The sequence below is a fragment of the Antedon bifida genome, chromosome 10 (genome assembly GCF_963402885.1).
Source record: "Antedon bifida chromosome 10, ecAntBifi1.1, whole genome shotgun sequence".
NCBI lineage: Eukaryota > Metazoa > Echinodermata > Crinoidea > Comatulida > Antedonidae > Antedon > Antedon bifida.
Window position 1 is genome coordinate 2,728,700 of NC_136235.1, and position 25,653 is coordinate 2,754,352.

General features: G+C 31.6%; 3 protein-coding genes and 1 long non-coding RNA gene across 5 annotated transcripts; all 4 read left to right on the top strand.

Moving 5' to 3' along the window:
- Nucleotides 1-1,403: 1,403 nt before the first annotated feature.
- LOC144854805 (uncharacterized) lies at nt 1,404-25,653 on the top strand. Its single transcript, XM_078712793.1, has 10 exons — nt 1,404-1,496; nt 1,606-2,049; nt 5,178-5,618; nt 20,435-20,881; nt 21,083-21,229; nt 21,592-21,747; nt 21,875-22,027; nt 22,142-22,297; nt 22,629-22,701; nt 22,974-25,653. Exons 1-10 carry the CDS (start codon nt 1,439-1,441, stop codon nt 24,061-24,063), a joined length of 3,165 nt encoding a protein of 1,054 aa, XP_078568919.1. The 5' UTR covers nt 1,404-1,438; the 3' UTR covers nt 24,064-25,653.
- LOC144854826 (CUB and sushi domain-containing protein 3-like) lies at nt 6,220-9,641 on the top strand. 2 transcript variants are annotated; one of them, XM_078712815.1, is made up of 7 exons: nt 6,220-6,411; nt 6,667-6,840; nt 7,380-7,553; nt 8,125-8,301; nt 8,398-8,439; nt 8,714-8,792; nt 9,075-9,641. In XM_078712815.1, the coding sequence occupies exons 1-7, from the start codon at nt 6,306-6,308 to the stop codon at nt 9,211-9,213; spliced, it is 891 nt and encodes a 296-aa protein (XP_078568941.1). In that variant the 5' UTR covers nt 6,220-6,305; the 3' UTR covers nt 9,214-9,641. The 2 variants fall into 2 exon arrangements, with proteins under 2 accessions (XP_078568941.1, XP_078568942.1); XM_078712816.1 differs by lacking the exons at nt 6,220-6,411; nt 6,667-6,840 and adding an exon at nt 7,015-7,169.
- On the top strand, nt 12,635-14,091 carry LOC144854411 (uncharacterized). Its single transcript, XR_013614594.1, has 3 exons — nt 12,635-12,757; nt 13,219-13,294; nt 13,805-14,091. It is a non-coding gene; the product is annotated as an uncharacterized LOC144854411 (long non-coding RNA).
- Nucleotides 15,723-20,007, top strand: LOC144854815 (uncharacterized). Its single transcript, XM_078712804.1, has 5 exons — nt 15,723-15,782; nt 16,042-16,491; nt 16,750-16,947; nt 17,638-17,710; nt 18,023-20,007. Exons 1-5 carry the CDS (start codon nt 15,725-15,727, stop codon nt 18,777-18,779), a joined length of 1,536 nt encoding a protein of 511 aa, XP_078568930.1. The 5' UTR covers nt 15,723-15,724; the 3' UTR covers nt 18,780-20,007.

Below are 25,653 nucleotides of genomic sequence, written 5' to 3' on the forward strand. Positions count from 1 at the left end.
TAGTTGAAAATTACGTTTTCTCCATTTTTGATATAAGTTGAATTGTTTAAACGCTCAACTTGTTTGTAATAATAATAATTCCAGAATCACAACACGTCGAAAAAATCATAATTTTAAGATATTTATTTGGTAGCTGAACAAAATCTATATGCAATAACATGTTTGGTAGACTTTCTACCTAATTCAATAATGGAGAACGTGAGTGAGTTTTATAAATAACACCTGAATGCTAATCAATATTTTTTATGACTAATTTCCATTATATTTTACGCTTTGTTTTCCTAAAATAAATACAACATTTTGTTCTTCTTTCCAGTTGTTGGATACTGTGGCTGCGCTTTGCCATAGTAGGCTTTACAAGTTCATCATCCACAACCATGATTGACGGCAACTGAAATAATACGTTTCACTATTTTAACTTACTCATGGTGTTTTAGAATTACAATAAATAAGAAACACAATATTATATACCTATAGTTTTTACTTTTTTATGTATACCTGGAATTTTTATTTTAATATTGGTGTTGTTTCAAAATAATTGTTAACATACTTGATGAAATTAACATTCCTCTGGTAATTAGGTTCCTTTATGCTGAATGATAAGCCTTGTGGAATTACTTTTTTATATTAGCTTTTAAAGTAGATTACCAAACGAATAATATTTAAATATTTATAACTATTATATTTAAACACGTAAACAAACTAAAAGAAAGTTCACCACAAATGTGCTGCTACTAACTTTTGATAGAAGTATAAGCAAAATAATGGTTTTTAATTGAGTAAAACTACGTTTGATATTGTTTGTTCATACAAATAATGTTAATTCATCGTACAATACTTTCATGAGATGAAAGGTTATACTCTATTTTAAAGAATAGAACATTACTTTCATCTTTCACAGAATTGAATTATTTGTACCATTGTTTTATAACACACCTACTTTCATTATTACTTCGTAAATGCTTTAAATTTGATCACAGTTTTCGTCTTCCTCTTTTATGAAGGCCTACACCTTGTGTTAACAGCTTTGAAATGTGTCTCTATAAATACGTCAGTGTATTTTATGTCTAAAGATTTATTCCTTTTATGCAATTCCTTTGCATTTAAATTATCATATTTATTTATGTTTTTGTTGTCTCAATTCATCGCCCCGGGTTTGGTTTATTGTATAGAACACAGGTCTTCCTTGTATAATTGAATATAAACTAACAATGCATACCGTACTCTATATACTGAAAGGTAAAGGTAAACATTTTGATAAAGGGCATCTATAGTTAGACGATTACGATTTGCTTAATGTTAAGACTACAACTTTAAAAAACACCAAAGGACTATTTTAAATCATGTTTGCCCTTAAAGAGCGCCCTCATCAAGATATAAAATATATTAAGAGTCTGTTTCCTTGTACAAGTTAATATCAGACAAGTTATGTTTTACAATGTTTCAAAGGATTTTCATAATACTCCATATCTATGTTACAATTGTACATTGCGAAGGTACAGTATAAAAACCAAATATATTTAACATTTTGATAACAAAAAAAATGTAGGCATTAACTTCTAATAACTAAAACTGTCCTTCTCACTGGATTTGTCTTACCGATAGCTTGTGCAGAATTTTCTGTTGGATCGTCAGACTATAAAGCAACGTTTGTACTTGTAACACACTTCACCGAATACAAAACTTGGAATGAACTTAAAGGATTGTGTGATGCAGATTATAATCTTGTGAGTATAAACACTACAGAAGAAAACAATGCTATATTGGATATCCTGAAGGAAAACTGTGCAAATGGAGTCTATGCCATTGGGTTATCACGCCAAAATGGATCAGATAGAACGATGGCATCCAGCTGGAACTGGGAATCTGGAGACACTGTTGAGTATTTTTATTGGAGATCTAGTGAACCTAATGTAGCAGATGGTGATTGTGCATTTGGTTATATGACAACCACTGACGGTAAGTGGAGTGACTTCAAGTGTTCTGACAAGCTTGCAAACTGGAGAGACAGCAATGGGTATGGATATATATGTGAGACAACAGTTCTAAGTAAGTGAAACAGTTGTAGTTCCTATAGCATATGTATGTAACAATGCTCTTTACTTAAAGACATTGGGGTTTTTTAACAAGTAATAATAATAAAAAAATAATAATACAATTTTACAGGATAATAAATTGTCTTTATCAACTTTTTAAGAATTTTTTTATTTTTCATGATCATTTATATTAATAAGACTAGATTTTCCTATTGTATTATGATTAGTCATATTTACATTATGTTTTATGATTGTTCCATTATATTAATAAGACTATAATTTCCTATTGGGTTAGGATTAGTCACAATAATTTACATTTAAATTGTTTTGTAGCAACTCCTCAAGTAACTTCAAATGTTGTGGACGCATCAACTGACGTCACGACGCCTCCTGGCACAACAACTAATCAATTGATGTCGTTGATACCTACGATTACTATCGGTAATTATAACACGAGTTAAAATCAAAGTTATTCCAACATTCACACACAAAAAACACACCATGTGACATAATGAGATAAATGTCATACCGTATTTGAAATTATATTTCCAATGTATTGTCAATAGATTTTATTGGAAGTTAGCCAACTTAGTATTTTGATTTTAGACATCTAGTACATTACAGTTTTTTACAGAATTAGTTCATAAGAAGTTTTATACGCAATAAATAAATTAATCATTTACTGTGTTTTCCTGTTGGTTTATCTGATTTATTTGTTCTAATTTATCCAGCAAATCCTCCAGTAATTTCAACTCTTGAGGAAGCAACTGACGTCACTCATCATGGAACTATCGATAATGATTTAACAATTACTGATGATATCAGGATGACTGATTGTTGCTTAGTAAACGAAGATGAATCAAAATTTGGTAGGTAGTAAAATTTAGTTACATAATTTTGATAATGTGGACTGTTACGTAGTAGTTTTCTGAATAAAGATGGCAATGCTACTATTGTATATTTCAGACTTGACTGCGGTCGTGATATCATCTGTAACATTAAATGTGGTTTTTGCTGTTGTTGTAGTAATTCTGTTACATAGGTAGGAATAATAAACTAATCTGTTTGGTATCTTGATTGCCTGAATTAAAGTATTTATGTTCATAAAAAAACCTGTCCTCTAACGTTTTGGTGTAATACAATGAGTAAATTACCACGTGTGTTCCACATGTGTATCTCCTAGTATCATATAGACCTACCATAGCATTACCATTAATCTTACATGATATAAACTCAGTACATTAACTAATCTGTTTGGTATCTTGATTGCCTGAATTAAAGTACTTTAACTGTCCTTTAACGTTTTGATGTTAGGCCTACAATGAGTAAATATGTGTTCAACATGTGTATCTCCTAGCCTCATAGGCTAACCCTTAACTCAACCTTACATGATACAAGCACCACATGTGATGAAATGTTCTATTATCAAATATTCCTATGATACTAGACACTTATTTATATACATATATTTATCTTCAGATCTCATTACCAACTCTTTTGTAAATCTGAAAGCGAATTGAAAACATCAGAAAAGTCACAGAAACCTGTCAATGTCAACGTGTTTGAAGAGAATGCCGCGTATGGAGGATTCAACGAAGACGTGCAACAACCTGTTTATGTTGAGGTTACAGAATAAATATAGAAATAATATAAACAATTAAATTGTCATTGTATATTACTTACATTTTATAAAGAACGTTAATGATAGGTTACAGGTAGTTCAACTATCAAGGTTATTACTAATGTTTTATTAAATAGTAGAATATGAAGCTAAAATGTGGATAGAACAGCTGTACTAATGATTGCATTAGAATAAAAAACATTAACATTAGATATGGGAACTTATTAATGATATTATTTTTAGGCAGAGGTGAAAGAAAGAAATCTAAATTCTTAATCTTGAAGCCTCTGGAATATAATCATAAATAATCAATTTGAAAACAATTGTTAAAATGTAAATTAAAATTGCTTGTGTGCTCTATCACTATCACAAAGAGTGACTGTAAGCAGATGAGTGTTGTATTGTGATGGCCTTCATTGCTATAATAAAGGTTTCGTTTTCGTTAGCATAAAGTAATAGTTGCGTTTTATGTACTTCGTATACAGCACTGATGCGCAACCATTTTCCTTTTGCATCTTTGTGGATTTTTTTGTTTTCCCCTCTTTAGTACTATTGTTGTATTGTCTTATGGTTGACTAACGTTCTGAAAGCGATTACACTCGTCAGCTTAAACTGGAAGTAAAATAAATATTGAAGATTATTTCCTCTATAACCGATTTAATCTTTAATGTAAAAAAGTCTCGAATTACTCGTTATTTCACTTATAATCACAGCGATTTATATAATAAATATCTTAGTTTATGTATTATAAAATACAGTAGAATATCTGTTTGGGACACAATATGAAAAGGTGATACTTTCATGTAAAACGAAAGAAGAGAATATGTTTTTAAAATACGGCCAATCCGCCAACCCGTATTTAGTGGTGTTTTTTTTTTCAAAAAAAGAAAAATAAGTAACATTTTGTGGTTATAACTTGAAGGGGTTAATAATTTATGAACATCGAATAACAAACGGCGACCTCCCACACCAAGTAAAATGTATTTTTATTTTATATTTATTTATATTGTGAAATGTATATCAAAACCGAGTTTCTGTACATAGCAGGTTTCCAAAATGTTTATCGGAATCTGATTGATACACAGTGACTTGTAGAGCAGGTCTTCCTTGTTGTTATACCTGAATAACTAACAATGCAGACCGTACTCAATATACTGAGAGGTAAAGGTAAACATTTTGATAAAGGACCTCTATATGACTATTATTTTGTTGATGTTAAGAAACCACAACACAAAAAACACCAAAAGGACTATTTAAAAACATAATGTTTTCCTTAAAAGAGCGCCCTCTCATCAATATATAATATAATATTAAGAGTCTGTTTCCTTGTACAAGCTAATATCATACAAGTTATGTTTTACAATGTTTCAAAGGATCTTCATAATACTCCATATCTATGTCGCAGTTGTACATTGCCAAGGTACAGTATAAAAAATAAATAACATTTTGATAAAAAAAACTATAGGCATTAACTTCTAATAACTAAAACTGTCTTCTCATTGAATTTGTCTTACCGATAGCTTGTGCCGAATTTTCTGTTGGATCGTCAAACTATAAAGCGTTTGTACTTGTTACACACTTCACCGAATACAAAACTTGGAATGAACTTAAAGTATTGTGTGATGCAGATTATAATCTTGTGAGTATAAACACTGAAGAAGAAAACAATGCTATATTGGATATCCTGAAGGAAAACTGCACAGAAGGAGCATATGCCATTGGGTTATCACGTGAGATTGGATCAGATAGAACGATGCCATCCAGCTGGAACTGGGAATCTGGAGAGACTGTTGAGTATTTATACTGGGCATCTGGTGAACCTAATGTAGCAGATGGTGATTGTGCATTTGGTTATATAACAACCCCTGGCGGTAGGTGGAGTGACTTAAAGTGTTCTGACAAACTTGGAAACTGGCAACGCAGCAATGGGTATGGATATATATGTGAACGATCTATACTTTGTAAGTAGAATGCAATTTTTGTTCGCAATTTAATGGACATGATTTCAAAGTCAAATCTTGTTCTGATTGTTTAAATAAACTTTCAATAGGGTTAAAATTGTTGTATTTATAATAGAATGTTTAAAAGTATGTAATAACTCTAGTTAACAATTAAAAGCAAAACAGTTTGGAAATGAAACTCCGTGAATAATACCCTATAAGAAAAGGAAGAAACATAATAATAATTAATTAATTTGCAGATTCAGTATAGGCCTACTAGCTAACCTTAGTACAATACACATTTAGGAATATTATTTTTAATTGATTGACATGATTTTTAGCAAAGAAACAACATTCTTCTGATAATCAAGTATGGTATAACAGAGCAGTTCAGAATGTTCGATGGGGCCTATAAGTTGAAGCCTTGTGATGTAATCTCCTAAATAATTTTTTTTATTTACATTTATTGGATTAAAAAAGTTGTAACTTGATATTATAAATCAATAATGATATGTAATTTCTCATTAGCTGCTACATCACAATACATCACCTATTTAAATAATTTTCACAAGAATAAAAAAAATAAAAAACGAAACATAATTATTGCGTTCAACAAATGTTTTAATTATCTAAAATACAGCTGTAGATTGTGGAGATCTGACCAATATTATAGATGGAGAGGTTTCTTTAACTGGCACAACATTTGGCATGACAGCAATATACACTTGTACCATTGGTTATAATTTGATAGGTGACAGAAGCAGGGTTTGTTTGGAAACTGAAATGTGGTCAGGCTCAACTCCTTTTTGTGAAGGTATACGCATACTTATTGGAATAAAGTTTGTTGGCTATTACGTGGTTGGTTGGTTGTTATATTGTTTAATTGCCTGCATATAATCGATTACCAATTCCAATACCTTAGTTAGATTTATGTGCCTATTTTACAAAATGTCCCAATAAAATGACTTTATACTATAAATAGTAATGTGCTACAACGTTGTATCATCTTCCCATGTTGTTAAAGCCAATTAACTAATACTTTTAAAACTCTTTATTATATCTCGTTTAGTTATTCGTTGCGGTGATCCTGGCGTACCAGTAGACGGTCTGAGATATGGTATGGCTGAAACTTATAACAGCGTAGTATCTTATATCTGTGATATTGGATATGACCTGATGGGTGAACATACTATAACTTGCCAAGCTGATGGAACATGGTCAAATTCTGCTCCTAACTGCCAAAGTAAGTACTGTAATATACTTTAGGTAGTTTAGTTCTTTCGTTAAAGTTATTTTCAACATCACATCGTAACAATGCTAGCTAGTTCTACTATTAAAAGTAATATTAAAAGTATATGAATATAATATATTCATATACATGTGCTTTCCTTTGTTTAGTTGTTAGTTGCGGTGATCCTGGCGTACCAGTAGACGGTCTGAGATATAGTATGGCTGAAACTTATAACAGTGTAGTATCTTATATCTGTGATATTGGATACGACCTGATGGGTGAACATACTATAACTTGCCAAGCTGATGGAACATGGTCAAATTCTGCTCCTAACTGCCAAAGTAAGTACTGTAATATTGCTATTTAACAGGCCTAGATAATGTATAGAATAACAAAAATATGGAAATGGGAACATACAGATAGGTGTCTATATATAGGAATCTTCAATCAGAACATTTATTTTTTTCTTTTTTATTGTAATAATTAAAACAGTCAATGACGATAGCTTATAACATTACAGTTTTTCTACACTTTGGTATGATGTCTTTTAGTTGTTAATTGCGGTAATCCTGGCTCGCCAACTAATGGAGAAAGGAGTGTGGAAAGTGAAACATATGGAAGTATTGTACAATACAAATGCAACACCGGATATGACATCATGGGTTCACAAAATGTCACATGTCTTAGTAATGGAACATGGTCAGATAGTGCTCCAAACTGCCAAAGTAATTAAGTAAAATTGAACTATTTTGTATACGTACGTAATTAATCTATCTAGTCGTTTGATATGTTCGACTGCGAAATTATTTTACACTAAAAAAGTGAAAGAACAGTCCTTTTAATGGATATTTCTGTATATTTAGTGACAAAATTATGCCTTTTACTAAATAATGTTGATATATAGGCCTATTGACATGGGAACCCCATCATATTGATCGGTAGAACATATTGTTTGCCATCTTATCAGCTACACTATATCCTTTGTACATGTTTTGTTCTCTTGTTCTGTGATGTTTATCATACTGCAATATTGTTTGGTGTTATACAATTTCAGTCTAGTGTAAATAAACTTCAAATACTTTATACCTTACAACAGAGTTGTTTGAGTCTAACGCTAACGCTCGATCTTCCCTCTGTGCAATTAATAAGAATTAAACTTTACATTTAACGCTCATCGTCTAAATCTATTGCTCCCCTCTCTAGTAAGAGTTAAAAAAACCCCTATTTTATATTTCATCGTGGTTATGTTATAAAGAAATACCTGATTGATAGCATCTACTTTTTGTTATTTTACAGTCGTTGATTGTATGCATCCGGGATCTCCTGATGGAATTACCGTAGAACTCGATAAAACAACCTATGGTGAAATTGTAACGTACAGATGCTCAAGCGGTTATTTTATTAGTAGTGGAAATAACTGGCGAATATGTATGGTAAACGGTTCGTGGTCTGGCGTAGAACCAAAATGTTCAAGTAGGTTACTATAAGTCGGATATATTACAAATCAAATATATGTATTTCAATAAACTGACCGTAGTCAATAATATTATTCATTATCGTCATTTTCAGCTGATAAAAACGTCAACTCTACTCAGTCGAATAACGAACCAAGTAAGTTTGGTTAATATATTTACGCATGTTAAGTAATTATTGTATTGATTAACTGAAGCTTCTGATCACAATACAAAAAGAAATATCCAGAAATAGCTAAGAAATTAACTAAAAGTTCAACAAAAACTATCAATAACTAAAAAACGACACGATTCTGCTGGCATGGCGGCAGCTGGAAGTCGTTTGGTACTTCGGATTGACTGTATGCGATTAAAAAAAGTGTTAAAACAAGTTTTTATTTTATAATTCTTTTTTTTTTCGTTAAAGAAAATAGATTTGACTATGATAGTGATTTTATCTGTGACCTTAAATGTGGGCCTTGTGAGTGCTGTATTAGTAATGTTATTATACAGGTAGGCAGCCTATATGGTGACTAGTTTTAATTGCAAATGCAAATAAATATATCATACATATGTAACTGCTTACGAAGGGCTAGTGATGCCCGAAAGCTCTGCAAATTCTTCTGGCTCTTTTACTTTATCGTTTTGATTTACTTTATTGCTTATTTTATTTTGTATCTCCATTGAGATCCAGTCACTGATGACACACATTGTCATTTTCAATAATTTTCCTTTGTCTTATAATTTTCGTTATTTTATACAATATATTATTCCAATATTTGTTTTAATCGTAAGGTATCGTGGTCGGTGTGTTTGTAAATCAGAGAGAGAAATACAAGAACAAACTCGTGAATGTAACGTGATTGAAGAGAATGCCGTTTATGAGAGATCTCAAGAAGTAATGCTGCATGTTTATGATGTCATTCAGAAATAATTTGGATTTCTTTTAGTTCATCAAGCTCATCAGGTGTTCGTGTTTAACAATGCCGTTCGTTTTAGAATGTTAACATACTGGTTACAACAACGATAATGATCGAGTACCAACTTGATTTACCATTGACCTAAATGTATAGATCCATGGTTTATTAGACAGTGAAATTGTTTGCTTTTTTGCTTTTTTTTACATGTATCCATATTGTAGATGTATAATTATTCGCGATGATGCAATGATTTCTTTTTGGAGTCAAGTTTATAGACCTCAGTCGCATGTTGCCTGTCATGTATGTACGACTAAACTTCTTTCTCTCATAATGATTATTACATTTAAGTATTCGTTGAAATGTTATTCAAGCATTTATAACAATATAAAAGAGATACTTGTGGTATTGTAGATATTAATTAGAATCATTGTTGACATGTGTGCCATGGAGGAATTAATTTAGGCAGCTATATTTTTATATAAATTTAGATTCATCTTATTTACATGTTTTAATATAGCCATGACAGCGACCGATCAACAATTACCATTAAATGTTGTTTTTGAAAAACCAAAAATTGTCAATTTATTTGTATCTTATTTGTAACCAGATGAATATTTTAATTTTTATTCATGTAGAACTGTGTTGTTTAATATTTCCAAATAAAGTATCTATTATAAGAAAAACTTACTTTAACTTTGTTGTTAATCTAGAACTGGAAAAATTGGAAAATAGGGAAAATGGGATTCTTCTACCCCAACACAGAGTAAACATAAACAGAACATCGAACTATTGAACCATAACCGGTACGGCACGGCAATTTTGGTGAATAAAGGGAAATTAACCTAGAAAAGCGTAACATATTTTAAATCAAGTCTGATAAATTGGCAAGTGCGTGTTACTACTACCAACTTTATTCACATCATCATACATAAATAGTACAATACAATACAATATGTATGTGTGTGTGAAAAGGAGCCAAAAAATAGCTTTCGCTAATCAAGGTTTGACTCCTGTCACTAAAAATAAATTAGTCAAAATGCATACATTTTCATCTATCAACAATAATTCAATAAGAAAGAAACAGCAACTATATGAAAGAAATAACGTAAACAAGGGTATTATGCCTATACCACCGAAAGAAATTTCATTTAATGCTATTTTGATAGCGTTATTTTGTTCATCAACAATGTTTATCTTCAGATTTCGTGACCAGCTACTGCTAAAACCAGTCAATGTATATGTCACGTGATTAAAGCGATCGGTACTTATGGAGAATTCAACGAAGCCGTGCAGCATCCTGTTTGACATCGATCATGGAATACTATTCAACAATGAGTAGGCCACTGACCCAAATACAAAAACAAATGTATAAGAATTAGGATGTAAATGAAGATATACTATTTTTAGAAAAAGTTTAATAGCTCGAATAGGTATAGACCTACGGCAACGGCAGTTAATGTGGAAAGGAATCACGCTGTTGAATACCTTACAATGATGTGGTTGTTTACTAAAAGCAACGTTTTTGTGCTCGATTTTTAAAGTTAAGGAAACTGATGGTTCAATTGTGGTTGATTTAAGTGCTTAAATAACAATTTGTACAGGTACTGTGTATAAAACACCGACAATCATGTTTCCCCGAGGCTTGACGTTATTTTTATGCAAACGTTTAGAACTGCTTTGTAAGTGTTTTGTATTGCCGTACTTGTTTAACTTTCTATTTGGTTTAAAAGAGATTACTCATCAGCGTGTGTATATCTTGAAACCGGATAAAATGAAATTGTCAAACTTACTATATCCACAATGATATAAACAAAATGTTTCGGTCAATTAACACCTATTCAAGGGAGATACTTTGTTGGATCCCGGAGAGGTATCCTTTTAATAGTGGTTCTATTCAAAATACTTTCCATTATTAACAACGCTCTTAATAGAAACATATTTAAATATATTTCCATGTTGTAGGCCTTTACAGTGCGGATACTCATACTTGTTTGTTATTTAACTTAAAGGCTGAATTATTAATTTAACATTGAATAGCATGTTTTAATAAGAAACAGCGCCCTCCCATACCAAGTAAAAACATAGTTTTATTTCCTTGTGTAGTGAAATGTACATCGAAGCGATAATGTTTATTAAAATCTGGTTAATACTCAGTGTCTATGTTACTACTGTTAATTGTGAAGGTACAGTATACTCATTTGGTTGATAATTTTTGATATTATCGCATTATAATTATTAAAAATGTATTTTTAGTTACACTCTGCTAATTCTGAAATAATTCGAATCAGTGTTTCTCTGTGTAAGCTTACCTAAATTGTATTTATTTATTCTTATGTAGGTAATTACTAACTTACTTTCATCTTAATGTATTTTTGTCTTGATTGCATAGATTGTGCATCTTTTACTTATGGCTCATCACATTACAAAGCTACCTTTGTAGAGGAAGCTTTTTACGCAAATTTGAAAACGTGGAATGAAATTAAAGCAGAGTGTGATGACGGCTACCAACTTTTAAGTATAAACAATTCAGAAGAAAACAATGAGATATTTGTTATCCTTCGGGATAACTGTCCGGATGGAGCGTATGCCATTGGGTTATCACGTGAGATGGGATCAGATAGACATGTGTCATCCAGCTGGAACTGGGAATCTGGAGACACTGTTGAGTATTTATACTGGGCTAACAATAACCCTAATGTTAAAGACGCAATATGCATTTGGTTATATGACAACCTATGATAATGGAATGTGGAGCGACTACAAATGTTCTGAAAAGTTTGGAGTCTGGATAAACAATGCATATAGATATGGCTATGTGTGTGAGAAATCAATAAGTGAGTACTGGTACAACGCTCAAATAACATTACATTCAGACACTAAGTTTTACCTAAGATATTCGTGTTTAAATTTTAAGAGTAGAATGTTGAGCATCTATTCTTGGCATAATGGTAAATATAATGTACAAGATAACATTTAGTAACATTACTAATTTTGTCATGGTATACACAGAGAGACATTAGATTGTGACAAAGCACCCAACGGGGTAGATACCAATGTAGCAACTAAGTAGAACACTTGCATAGACCCTCTGTATTTAAGCACATTTGAAAAATGAATTCTTAAAAGATAATCAAAAGAAAAAGCAAATTTTCCCAGTGTATGTATATTTTAAATCACAAATAAACATTCTTCTTGACTTTCAATTGGTAAAATGCAAAGATGATCCTCTGGGGAATGGTACATGGTTATATCAATTCTTAAATTAGGCCTAATAGTTATTATTTCAATCAGAGTATCAAGAAACAAGATATAGAGTAAAACGGAATATGAGAATATACGTTCTATTTTTACTGTAAGGTCTATACTTTTAATCAAATCTTGTATTTACAGTCCCTCTGACTGTGGAAACAACAAAGTATTCTAGTACCACGACTAACCAACTCACATGGTTGTCACCTAATACAATTGATATTACAAGTGGTCTTATAACGCATGCCACAAATAGTCCCATGGAGCATACTGAGTCTTGTGGAAAAAATGAACAGGAATCAGAATTTGGTAAGTTACTGAAGATGAGAGGGATGTGCAAAGTATAACTAAAGTATTAGAGACCTAACAACGGTAGGTGAATGACAAAGCTGTGGAAAATTATCTAGAACTACAGTAGTACGCTTTGCAGGATTAATAAATTATATTTAAGTAACTAAACATTTTTTTCAATTGAACGACCAATAAACTACCAATTAAAGAATTAACCAATTAACCAACATCAGACATTCAACCAACAACCAACCAATGTAACAAAACAACAAAGTAATCATTCAGCAACCAACAATACGTCAACATTCTTACAACTTCGGCCTACATATTGACTAATCACAAAATTAACAAAATAAATAAAGAACCAACTAAAAATAAACCAATGGAAAAATTAGGCAAACTGTGATGAACTGTGCTTTTGTTTATATTGGTTTTCTGCTAACAAAACTGTAAATAATATGTTTCGTTTATGTTTTTAGACTTGACTGTCGTCGTAATTTCAACTGTCATATTAAATGTGGTCTTTGTTACTGTTATAGTGATATTACTATATAGGTAGGTAAATTACATACAGGTATTATACATATTACAAAATTTGGACAAGAAACCTCTAGTGAAACTTTACCGTCGCATATTATTTTTTCCTCTTGTGTTTACGTTTGTAAAACATGGTTAATTTATTGTAGATTATCTTTCGTTTGTACATGTACATATTCTTTATTTAAAGTTTAAATACAAAATTCTTAATTGTTGAAAATCATTTTTATCATATACTTTTTGTATACAGTGTAGAAATTAACTGAATAAAAATAAACATCAACTTTGTCGTTAAATCTGTTTCTCCACAAAACTTTTTCCACAATCCTCTTCTTAACCGTATTACGTTGAGTGTGAAGGTGATCGAAATTCCATTATATTATGGTAGAATACAAATATTAATTATGGATTATAGAGGTTGGCGGGTATATGATAAATGATCCCCTCTTACCACACTCTCACTGCTAATTATTCGTATCTTATTAATACAATATACTTTTACATAACAGTTTCAATGTTTATCTTCAGATTTCGTGGTCAGCTGTTTTGTAAATCTGAAAGTGATTTAAAAACTGCATCAGAAAAAACTCTGGAAGCTGTCAATGTATGTCACGTGATTGAAGAGAATTCCGCTTATGGAGGATTTACACAAGACATGAGCCCACCTGTTTATACAGATATTACAGAATAATAGAAGTATTTAATTAATTCAACAACTGTATCATTTGGCTCTAACACATATGTATTAAACCGAGAAAGAGTCAAATTTAATCCCACTATTTCATGATTAAACATACCAGTTTAGGCCTTACATAAATGAAACACGTATGCGTCATTTATGTCAAATAATAGGGAGGTTTCGCAACCTTACGAATACGATAACGAAAACGGATACGTCACGCATTTGTAAAACTTTTGAGCTGATCCCCATTTCATATTCGTAAAGCGTATTCGTGTTGACGAATATCACCAGTCATATTCGTAACTACAAAACGAGTATAGTTTTTGATCTATTTTGCACATTTTGCATTTGAATCAGGAATGATTCATGATTATAATATAATTATAGATTTATTGAAAGTAATTTACTAAAGTAATTTACTAAAATGCCAGGTCAATTTTGATAAATAGCAGTTTTTAAAGTCCTCACTCGCATTGATGTTACGCTAGGCCTAGGCAGCCAAGCTCCACAAGCAACACGTACCTGCGCTTCGCTCAAATTTACCGCAGTCATATTTTGGACGGCGCCCTCAATATTTCATTGCCGTGCGAAACAGATTTTTACTGGCTTACGAAAACGAATACGTGCGCGTGACGTATCCGTTTTCGTTATCGTATTCGTAAGGTTGCGAAACCTCCCTAGTACCTTAAATAATACAAGAAATGACAATAGTATTCCCATGAGTGTGTATTATTTTGTAGAAATTGTTAAATTGTATAATGTGGAATCACATTTTGCCCAGTATATTTAGTCAGGAATTAAGTTCATGTAAACAGATCTGATCTCTCAGAATTAAAATGTTGTGTTGTGTAAAACTTTGATTATTACTGTATATTATTTGTATTAATTAAAATGCATATGCTATTAATGTTATGTTGATTTGTAGAGATTAAATTGGAGACGGGCTGTACATAGCTTGACAATGTGTGGTTTTAAGTAAATGGTGTTTGTAGTTTAAGAGAACGCACCTTGATGTCAAAATGCTGTTACAAAAGCGTATGTTTGATAAATTTTTATTTTTATTATTAATGTGTTCTATAGAGTTATTGTAATGTTAGATATTATAATGTATGGAATTTGTAATACGAATTATATATATGTTTAGTACCTCTCTTACGGTAATCCAGTTAGTGGTTGGGAGTACAGACGGGGTAATTGTGCACACTTTGTTGTGCGTAATAAGTAGCTTTGAGTAATGAATGCAATCCCTTCCTGTTTGTGCAGTACCCGCTGCTTCCTCAATAATCATGATTTACAAAATACAGTTTTTGTGCAAAAATCAATTCTTTTTAATGAAACATTTTTAAAAGAATATTTGCTATTGTTTGATTTTGTTAATAAAATATAAAATGAGTAATCAACTTTATATTTTCATTACTTGAATCTGGAAATCATTTCATCTCAAGCTTACGTAGAGAACATCATTTGTTAATGCCAATTTACACAGACGAGCTGTAACGGTAATAACAATATAGAAACTAGGTTATTTCTTATCACCATTTACACAACGCAGAGCGGACGGGCGGTTTACGCTGAGTATAGATACAGATGCTACGTGCGACAAGCTATGCGGTTTTCCGCTTACCGTTACGTAAATTGGCCTTTGATAAGGAAAGTGTTTATAAAAAGCGCCCTCTAACAGCAAGTAAAGGCTATTTTGTATCTATTTCCTTGTGAAATGAAAGTTAGATATCCAAAAAGTGTTTCCTTTGCTTCGGATCTCCACAATGTTTATTCTGATCTGGTTAATACTTGGTATAAATGTCATTATTGTTAAATGTGAAGGTAGGTCTGCAATATCATTATATTAATATCAATGTACGTTATACCACGTTGTTGACCCAACCGTTAATAGGCCTATAAACTGTTATTAACTTCTCTATTGATGTATAAGATCTTATACCTACATGTTTTACGTTGAAGTATGTTTTACCTGAGTTACAATTATAATAATAGTCGGCAAATATTTCATTTTTGTTTCATTGGTTATCAACATTGTTGCTTCTATAATATAGGCCTCTGTTTCTTTTTTTTTTAAATATAGTTTGTGCCTCTTTTGATTATGGTTCATCAACTTACAAAGCTACCTTTGTAGAGGAAACTATGTACGTAAATTTGAAAACTTGGAATGAAATTAAAGAAGTATGTGATGATGGCTATGAACTTGTGAGTATAAACACTACAGAAGAAAACAATGAGATATTTGGTATCCTTCGGGATAACTGCTCGGATGGAGTGTATGCCATTGGGTTATCACGTGAGAGTGGATCAGATAGAACGATGGCATCAAGCTGGAACTGGGAATCTGGAGAGATTGTAGAGTATTTATCCTGGGCTAACAATGGACCTAATGTAGTAGACGCAATGTGTGCATTTGGTTATATGACAACCTATGATAATGGAATGTGGAGTGACTACAAATGTTCTGATAAATTTAGAATCTTCACGGACTATAGATATAGATATGGATATGTGTGTGAGAAATCAATAAAAAGTGAGTATAACAATAAAATAGTTACATACATCGTATTTGATCACATACCTGGACATTCATGTCAAAATAATTCCAGTGCATTTTTAAATTTAATTTTAAAAACATTCTTATTAACTGTACATTACATTACAAAATACAGGTATGATATTTAAAAATTCAATCTATGTATTTTCTCAATTTTTAAATAGACAAAATTAAAATCTAAAAAAAAGATCTAGATTTAAAACAAATACGTTGAATTTTATATTTATTTTGTAGTATCTTCCACTGCGGAAACAACTGTGCATCCTGGTTCTACGACTAACCAACCCACATCGTCATTGGGTCTACGTACTGCACTTCATGACACCATTACTATTACAGAAGGTCTTACAACGCATGCTAACATTTCAAGTGGACTAACTCACACAAATGGTCCTAAAACGCTAACCCAATCTAGTGAAACAAATGAATTTAGTAAGTTGTAAAATAGATAGAGGGATATTCAAACTACGCAATAAAGGTCTATACCTACAGAAACGAAAGTGAATAATGGACTGTGGAATATTCTTTGAAGCCACGCGCCTTCCACAACACATCATCATAACAACACAGAGACATTAAGAGACAAAACTTAACTAACCGAAAACAAATAATTAACTAATTGTTTTAAAAATGATAATAATATTTGTTTATACCCAGATTTAAATGTATATAATGATTGACACTAATAATTATTCATAAACGTATGTATGTATTTATTAAAAACGATAAGTACAGTTGCTCAAATTGTGTGTCAGCATAGATTGACACACATGAACGACTGAAACTTTCGTGGACAATCTTACATGAAAACATTACATTGGCAGGTTGCCAAATCTAATGACTTACAAGTTAGAACAACGTTCTGATCTCAGACAGACCAAGAATAACTTGACTGTAGGAAAGACAAATACCGACTATGTTGACTCATTAAACTGACTACTTGTCAAGATCAAGAAATACTAACTGAACGTAGACTTTCTTTAAAGTATACTAACTGATTAGACCTAGAACGTAGACTTTCTTTTGAAACACCAATACATTAAACAATAGACACTGCTGCATGATTGCCATTGAACATTGAACAATAATAATTTCACAAACTTTATGATTTTTTTTTTATAGAATTAACTTGGATTGTGGTGGTGCCAGTAGCTTCGACTCTCCTTCTTATTTCTATTTTGATAATAGTATATAGGTACGTTGTCCATTCTATCATACAGTATTACATCTTATATAACCATTGTTGCAAGTAAAGGATGTTTAAATAAACAGTTCGCAGGTTCAAATTCTGCTAGACACTTTTTTTCAAAGCACTAGCGCTTGTAAAAACATCATTTTATAAATCAAGCACTAATTTCCTTCTTTTATTATTAATGAAGGCAACTTTTCATAAAATAATTATCTAAATTGCTTTGTTTTATATATAGGCCTAATTTATAATCCTATTGTGTATGATGTAACGAAACACCGATGAATGACATAAATTCCATACTTTTTTGTATTTTAGTTGTTATAACCGATTATGTTGCAATAAAAGAACACAGAAACACCCAAAATACAAAATGGATGAAGTGGACACCAGAACATCACCGATAAAATCATCCTTTAACGAATCTTCTGACAGAAAGAAGGAACATAAATACGAAACTACAATTGAAAGCGAAAATAACCAATCGTCTACATTACGTGTACTAGATACAGAGTCTGAAAATTATGCAATTTATAACCAAGAAGACGATATGGGATTGCTTTATACTGAGATACCTGATGGAACTGAATGCGAAGGAGAAGTAGACAATCCAGTATACACTACTGTAACAATTAAATCAGACTATGGCGCGCTTGATCAGCCAAGTGTGACGAATTTGAAGTCTGATGAATTGGGTAAACCAGGAAGCCATGTCTCAAAAACAAAAACAGATGACAATACATCACATAATAAAGATACTTGTACCGGTAGCTCGCATCATGATGCTTCTTCAAATATGTGTGATAATGAAGAAGTTAAACATTTAGAAGACTTATATGCAAGACCAGACATGTCGAAAAAGGTTAAAAGTAAAATGAAGCATTCTGATAATAAAACACCATCAAATATCAGAAAGAACGATACTGTTTCGTCACCCACTGACGTCATCGCTTCTAACACGACCGCAGAAGTTAATGAAGGGCAGGATATGATTAATAATAATCATAATACTGGTGATGTCAACGGGTTCAGAAGGAACCTCGATTATGAAGTGGTTGATCTGGATGGTGTGTGACGCAGACGTCAGTGCTTCTAAAGGCCAGTTTACACAGAAGAGCGGTATTGGTAACAACACAGAATCATGTTATTCCTTATGACTATTTAGACACAAGGCGGGGTGGACGGGCTGTTTCCGCTAATGTTAGATACAGATTCTACCCGATCGTCTGTGTAAAAAGGACTTAACGCGACCATACATGAGCAAGATAAACAAGTGCATTAAACTAACTAAGATCATCGACTTCTGCTGTGTGGTTGACGTTTATAGAATATTAGAGGCTTAAATTATACAAAATAAGTAGAGGTAATTTGTCATGGATAACACTTTTATTATATATAATATCGTAACATATATTAAGGGGGTTGTATTTAAACAGAAACGCATGAAACAAGATATATATTATACATTTTATACGAATGGGTACAAATTAGCCAACGGTAGATTGTTAGATATACTTTTACAGAGGAGTAATAAAATAGCACATGTAGGCCTAATCAAACTTTAACCTGAAATATTATGTACACAAACCTTGAATAATAATGTAGGCCTAATGACAGTGAAATCACTCACAATAAAAGATGTGATGTTCCTTGTTATACTTTAACTATAAAATAGTAATCTTAATTATCAGTATTTATTTGTGAATAGATGATTTTTCTAATGTCTACTGTAAATATCTATATATTTTTGGTATTTTTATTTTTTTATATGTTAACCTTTAAATATTTCAATAAATGGTTCTCGTATCGTACGTTTATTGTTGTATTTATTATGTTGATTCTAGTTGTTACTGTATGTTATCTAGCGGTAAGATCTCAAATAAGGTTCAATGAATTGTATTGTCTACAAATTCTTTTATTTTTTAGGGGATTCTATACAAGAGATTAGAGTTTTCCGTTTTGTCATTATTTCGGTTTCCTTTATATCTGTGATATGTATACAACTACTGTCAACAGCCCTGGAATGTCTGTACACGTCATACGAGATAGTTTTACTATCTAAAGTTGTACTGTTGTTCTTTTATAAATTTAGTCAATTTAGTTGTGCATTGACATTTCGTAATTATTGTGTTTCATCGGCCAGACAGTAGTTTATATTTCAGTGTATTGACATTCTTTCTTATTGATGTTATTATAATATAATAGAATAAATAATAATAATACATATTACAGAAAACGAACCTTTCCTGAAGCCTATAGTTCCTAGCTTATAATGAGACCACAATATTACGATTTCATTTATTAAAACAATGATTGAACAAGTTTTAAATATGGCTACAATTAGTTCCTTCTCTATTTTCTGAGTCGTGATGCTGTAAAATAGAAACCATGACTTGAATAAAAAGATTATTTATTTATAACACCTACAACTACATCATTGTTTGCTTTAAAAGCGCCACCTCATTAACGATACAATATATATGAGTCTCATTTCCTTGTACGAGTTATATAGGACTCGGTTGTACAATGTTTCTCTCGATCCTCATAATAGTACATATCTCTATCGCAGTTGTAAATTGCGAAGGTACAGTATAAATTGACACATTTTTTTTTTAGATTAGATTTTTTAGAATAATTATTAAAAACAAATTAGTGGTTTACCGAATATTATTATAGGCATACGTTCTAATAAAATAAACTGTCTTCTCATTGAATTTGTCTTACCGATAGCTTGTGCGGAATTTTCTGTTGGATCGTCAAACTATACAGCAACGTTTGTACTTGTAACACACTTCACCGAATACAAAACTTGGAATGAACTTAAAGGATTGTGTGATGACGGTTATGATCTTGTGAATATAAACAATGCAGAAGAAAACAATGCTATATTGGAAATCCTGCAGGAAAACTGTGCAAATGGAGCATATGCAATTGGGTTATCACGTGAGGTGGGATCAGATAGAACGATGGCATCCAGTTGGAACTGGGAATCTGGAGAGACTCTTGACTCCAATTCATACTGGAACTCTGGAGAACCTAATGTAGGAGACAATATGTGTGCCTTTGGGTATTTAAACTCTGAAGATGGTGGGTGGAGTGACTTACTTTGTTCTGACAAACTTGGAAACTGGCGAGGCCATAATGGGTATGGATATATATGTGAGAAAACAGTCCTAAGTAAGTGAAATATTTTAGCTATGTGGCAGTTAATAAGAGTTATATCTAATCGAAAAAATGAAAATTAGGTATCTTTACTGTCATATCATTTACCGTTTTCTGAAAAAAAGTTTTAAATTTAAAATCTACAAAATTTTGTTCTAAATATACGAACTGTACATTTTGCAATATTGCAGATTTATTCATTTTCTTGTTTTACAGCAACACCTGTTCTTACGACTGTGGAAACTACTGTGAATTATACGATTAACAAATTAACCTCTTTATATAATTTCACTAATATTAACGGAACAAGTGAAACAATTACTGAGTCGACTCGCTTAGTGAATAAAAGTAGTTCAACATTCGGTAAGTCTAGCTGTGAAGATGATTTTAATGTTTCACTTCGTTTTTTAACTTAAAATCTCAGACAACCACATGTATATAATCAATGTAACCAATATATCACAAGTCGTTGGTTATCGCATCTGTAGGACCCGAACTTAGTAGGTCTAAGTGGTGCTATACAATCGATAAAACTACTGTGATAGTCGACAAGCATAGAATAAAAGAATTCGGCATTGTGTAAGTTGCATTGTCATAATGGTTCTATAAAGTATATAGGCTACATTAACAAAAATAGAAATAATAGTTGACAAACAAACCAATACAATCAATTTCTTGATTTTATCTGATTTAAAATGTAGCTTATTTTTCTGTTTTATCTTCAGCCACCACATCTCAATTATCATCGACTGGTGTAGGGACATCTGTAAGTTCTGGTACGACTAATGGAGTCACATCACTACTCTCTACACAGAGTGGAACCACCAGTGATGCTGTAACAAGTAACGCACCTACCGAGTCAACTACAAACTATTTGACAAGTAAGTTGTAGATGATGTTGCTGTTTTAGAAAAGAAATAAGAAAAAAGAGAAGATGAGTCAATAGGATTAATTTGTTGAAGTAGTTTCCGATTTATCTGATCTAAGTCTATTTTTTTGTATCTACAGCTACCACCAACAAACCGTCAATTGTTTCGGAAACACCTGTGAATTCTGGTACAACTAAGCAATTCACATCATCACTACCTACACAGAGTCTGATAACGAGTGATAATACTACCGAGTCAACTAGCTCAGTGAATACAAAACATTCGACATTGAGTAAGTTGTTGGTCGATATGTTTGATATTTCAATAATAAAAAAAACAAATCAATAAACATAGTTTTGTAGTAACGCAGTAGATTTATCTGATATATTTCTTAATCTTTCTACAGCAACCTCTAAAGTACAGTCAACTGCTGTTAAATCATCTACGCATTCTGATATAACCACTAACGGCCTCACAACTGTTCCCAAGATTAGCATCAGAAAGGATGTAACAAGTAACACCATTACAACAAGTGAGAAAGAAGAACCAGACGAAAGTACAGGTAATTTTACATATTGCAAGTTGTGAAAGATATCCGATCAGTAATTGAAATATAAATTATAATCAAAAAATATACTTAGTATTGAATAATGTGCTTTTCAGTATATTATTATTAATTTAGTAATAAAGGATTCATAACACCAAAACAAAGTTTTACTGATTCATTAATCATCGATATTTCATCGAATTAATATATGATTTGAAAATAGCAGTGGATGACAAAATCTATTATGATGATATTGATGATAAATATTAATTGATTGACTGACATTGAATATTGGAAATGGTTATTTTATTGTGGTTGTAACATAAAATTATATATATTTTTTCAGGTTTGATAGCGATTGCTGTTCCTTCTGTCTCAGCTTTTCTTATTATTGTCATCTTGATATTTGTATTGTACAGGTCCGTAAGCTGTTTCTATTGTACTTTCTTTTACAACCATAGTTTTAGCCGGATGTACCAACATAATTTTACAACGGAATACTTGGGGCCCTATAGTCACTTACTAATCCAAAATGTGGAGGTTTACGAGATAAATAAATGCACAGACCTAAAATAAGTTGGGGCCTCAAAAGTTTGAAATAATGTCAATATATGTCATGCTGGAAAAAACGGTCTTGCTTACGGACTAATTAAATCACAATTATGATATGGTGGTGTGTTTATTATTTTAGGTGTCATGGTCGATTGTTTTGCAGAAACGAAACTAAAGCAAACCCAGATTATGAAATGAGCACATCTATGACTTCAAAATTATGGAAAAGTTCTTCGCCTAACGGGTCTGACACTGACTCTAACAAAGGGAGTATCAAAGAAAATGACATCCCCGAACAGAAAAGCATTAACACTAAACATGAAAGTGAAAATAATTCTTCACGTGTATCAATCAGCCTGTCTGAAGCAAACCCAACTTATGAAAGCGTAGGCCCAGGAGACAAGATCAGATTGCTTTCTGGGCCTACGTCAGATGATTGCAACGAAGGGGAAGTAGAAAACCCGGTATACGGTAGTTATACGGTTGAATCTGATTATGCTGTGGTTGATCAACCATGCGATATTTCTTCGAATTTTACGACTTTCGGTAAACCAATAGGTTCTGGTGAATCAGAGACTAAAACTAACACTAGTATGAAAAACAAAATTTATTTTGTTGAAGAAATTCCTGGCACAGAAAAAGATGATAAAATGTGTACTAGCAATTTACCTCCAGATGTCGACGATAGTGAAAAAGTTCAGGATGTAGAAGAATTATATGCAAAGCCAGATATGTCGAAAAAAAGTTCACCTCCAGATGTCGACGATAGTGGTAAAGTTCAGAGTGTAGAAGAATTATATGCAAAGCCAGATATGTCGAAAAAAAGTAAAAGTCATATTAAAAATTCTGATAATAAAATAACATCTAAGGATGATACAATTACACCACTAAGTTCACCCACTGACGGCATCATGTCAAACCTGACTTCAGAAGATAATGATGGACAGGAACTGGTTACCAATTCTAATACTGATGATGTCAACGAGTTGAGAAGAAATCCCGACTATGAAGTGGTTGATCTGGATGATGTGTTATCCCACAATGCCTCAGACGTTGCTGCTTCTAACGACGTGACGACAGATCCAGTAGATGAACCAGAACAAAATGTAATTAAGAATAATGAATACGAGAAGATTGATATTGAAAACAACACCTTACTGTCGACTTATGAGAATAGCCCAACTGAAACTACTGATGATCAAGATTCATCATTGGTGAAACCCATTTAACAGATGGAAGACTTATATTTCAAGCCTAATATGTCAAAGAAACGTAATCGGCAGAATAAATCTGATGAGCAATGATAAGCAGTAGGCCTAAACATTATTGTTTTGTATAGACTTATACCTATTATATTATTATAAACGCTATTATATTATATTACATTATATTATTATATTGCACTTCTACTTATTATTATTACCTCTAAGTACACACCAAAATAACCTAAAGTATTAAATGTTGAGTTCAAGTACGTCATTTTAAATTTTAAATAAGACTTATCTAATTTAGGTACACTGTTTCACAAAATAATATGTATAAATTAGCAGCTGTTTTGATGTTGTTAAATTGTTATGTTTGTTTATTTGTTTGTTTTACTTCACTCATTATAATGTATTCGTTTTATTTAGGCTACCGGTTACTGAAATGATTTAAAATTAATTTATTCCTACACCATACAAATATTTCCATATTATTTGCAACATGTGTAAGCATAATCCTAAAATATACATCATACAAAATTATTCTATTTTTTGGATAAGGAAACGATAGAAAAAATACTTCATTTTAGTGTTTGTTTTCAAAAGAGCTGTCATACCGTGAATATGCGTTTAAGCTTCAATATAAAAGACTGCTTAAAAGTTCAACAGTATTAGGAAAAGGAAACGATTTATAAATACTAAATGTATTGTTTTGTTTTCAGACATCAGTTACGCATGGCTTCATTACAATACACATGCACTTTAATGATTTTCAAAGAAAGAATACTTCAACCCAACGACCAATAAAAGGAAATATCTAAGTATAGAAATGTTTACCGATATTTTATTTCCTTATAATATGTATCTAGTTCAGTGTAGATTATATTACACATATTATTTCAATTTCGATGCACTATTGATTGTTAAGCATAGTTAAGATAAGTAACGTTATAATGGTATATACAATTTGATCTTGAATTATAGTGAAATAATTGTACATCCTGTTTTATGTCAATTAATAATTTTTTGTATTGTTTTGAATTTGAACATAATTGACCTCTTTTGCCACTCCTTGGCGCAATCAGTGTTTGTTGTTGTCTGTTAATGTTTGTATTTTGAAATTAATAAAAAAAAAGTTTATAATATATAGGCCTATATAGTAATGTTGAAATTGTAGAGATTTTGGTACATCTCACTTCATATCATATTGTTGTGCTTTAGGGTAGTTAATCGAACTACCAACATTAAATATTACAGTTTCAATCTCTTGAAGACCAGATTATATTGTCAAGAATCATTTGACCTAGATCAAGCAAGTGTTTTATTAGGCCATTCTGTGTCATACAATGATGTGTTTACCTTTTAGAGTACTGTAAATATCTTCTGTTACATTACTGTATTATTGAGGACAGCCTAACATTGTAAAAAGGGCGTCTTTGATCATGGACCTATACATTTATAGGTCCATGCTTTGATTAAACACTTTATTTTGAGAAGGATAGTACTAGTAGTAGGCCTACAATGCTGGTGAACTGGTTTAATCCTCTAATATTTTTATAATTGGATAAAAGAAATTTAAAAAGAAACACAAGATACAGACAAGATATATTATTTATT